The sequence below is a fragment of the Pteropus alecto genome, unplaced genomic scaffold, assembly GCF_000325575.1.
Source record: "Pteropus alecto unplaced genomic scaffold, ASM32557v1 scaffold114, whole genome shotgun sequence".
Classification (NCBI taxonomy): Eukaryota; Metazoa; Chordata; class Mammalia; order Chiroptera; family Pteropodidae; genus Pteropus; species Pteropus alecto.
The window spans coordinates 3,700,607-3,702,657 of NW_006435793.1; the positions used below are offsets into that span (position 1 = coordinate 3,700,607).

At 37.5% G+C, this 2,051-nt stretch overlaps 1 protein-coding gene across 2 annotated transcripts in view; it reads right to left on the bottom strand.

The window, feature by feature from the left end:
* Positions 1 to 1,319: 1,319 nt before the first annotated feature.
* TDRD7 (tudor domain containing 7) overlaps positions 1,320 to 2,051 on the bottom strand; it is a 61,214-nt gene continuing 60,482 nt past the window's right edge. For both annotated transcript variants that reach the window (XM_015589062.2, XM_006911555.1), the window contains one exon: positions 1,320 to 1,781. In XM_015589062.2, the coding sequence (XP_015444548.1) occupies positions 1,561 to 1,781 (221 nt within the window). In that variant the 3' untranslated portion in view covers positions 1,320 to 1,560. The remainder of the gene's footprint in view (positions 1,782 to 2,051) is intronic.

Sequence of the window (2,051 nt, forward strand, 5' to 3'; positions counted from 1 at the left end):
GCAGTGAATTAGAAGCTACCTCTTCCTTATCTGTAGAGAATTTGAGGATTTTTTTTTTTTTAGGGAAAAAAACCATTATTTAAAAAAATTTCAAAATTAAAAAAATTTTATCATAATTATTTAAATCACTAGCATAAACATTCCTGACTTTTGAATCACTAATAACCTTTAATAAATTTTTAAAAGCAAAAAGGTAATTTCAACTTAAAATATCTGGTCTTTACCTTCTTTCTGTTCTTATTTTTCCTAGATTTTCTCAAATAAAAATAAGCAAATGATTTCAAGAATTTTATCTTTAACCTGGTCTTCTCCCCTGAAATCCACTCCATATTCCTAGTAGTTTATGTATCTCTTCACGCAGAGGTTTATTAAATTCAGTATGTTCAAAATCAAATTAAGCTTCCCAGTCAGAGTAAAGATCATCATCCTAGCCTCTCAGTCTTTAAGACTTGGCTTCATTCTTTGACATTGTCTCTTTTTCCTTATCTTCTGTATCTAAGATGTCAGTTCTAATAATTCTAATTAGAAACTTCAGAAAGTCTTTAATATTTTTTATTCATTCCCATCGCTTCACTCTTAGTCCAGGGCTCCTCATCTTCAGGCCACTGCCCAGCCCTCCGCCCTACCCCTCTGTCAATAATGGGTGCCTGATATGTGCAAGACATCATTTTGTCTGTTGAGGGGACAGTGTGCTAGAGTTCGTGTACAGACCGCTTGGGTACATCTCCCAACTCCGCATTCAGTGATGTCACACTGTTAACTGGAACTCAACAATGGTGGGTGTATTTATAATATTTACAACATGGGAATTGTCAGACACTACAAATCAAGCCTCACCCCGCACCAACACACCCCAGAACCAGCTGTCATTTACCAGTACATCACTAAATAGTTTGGAAGGGAGGAGCAAAGCGTGCTTTGGAATACCAGTAATCCTGGATGAACATGCATGGGGTCAGGCACCAGATATAGGTCCAGTGTGGCTGATGCAGGACATGGTGGGCAATGAGATTGGATAGGGAGACTGTAGAAGGCCCGGGTCTTCAATGAGAAGCCACTCAGGATTTGGGGTGAGGGTCATGCTGGTTTGCTTGACTGTTCTTTCAGCAGCACCACTAGCAATGGGGATGTGCTAAAGACTAGGGATAGTCTTCACGTGGTTTGGTGACTTTAGGACACACCACTATACCAGGGTAGAGTTAAGTAATGAAATTCTCAATCGAACTGGAGAAGAACAGCACTGCCAGGAAGACAACATGAATAGAGAAAGAAACTCTTCATCTTAAGATCATTAACCCTAGAAATTATGAAGTAGTCTGTTTTTATATTGATAAACATTTTATTCTAATATTATAGTAATAATTCAAGTGCAATTTTCTTTGAAAAGTCAACTCTGTTAAACAAAACTTGTTAAATATCTTTCATCAAACATAGCATACTCTTTTTAATCCCCTATCCGAGTCAGAGCCATGTAGCAGAGATAATATTCTTTTAAAAGCCTACTACATTTTGTTATTGCTAAAAAATCTGAATTAGTTGTCAAGGTCTCAGAAGCAGTGATTAATTAACTTTTGAAAGCTCTACCAGATATTCTGACATAAAATCATGAATCCAGATATCTGTGTCTGGCAGTGATGTGTCCACTAAATAGACCACTACTTTCCGGTCCCAAGGGTTAGTATTTTCGATAACCGTCTGCACCAATGCCACCAGAGGTTTCTTCTCCACATGATTTCGAAACACCATCGAAGCCTCCTCAGACCACTGGTTGCACTTCACTCCTAGGAGAAAGACAGGGTGTTCACAGAGCAGTGAGGGTCAAATAAGTCTTTCTTTGATCCATTGTAATAGAAAACTATTTAGTCAATTCCAAAGCAGCTTAAACATACCAGGTTAGACTTGCCTAAAGAGTTGCTGAACAATCTCAAAGCAGTCCAGCTTGTAGCTTTTCTATTCTGTACGGGGTTATTTATGTAAACCTTTACCTACAGACACAGTTTCATTTGAGATTTAATGCTGTATTATAAAATGAAGTTATAATAATTACTGCC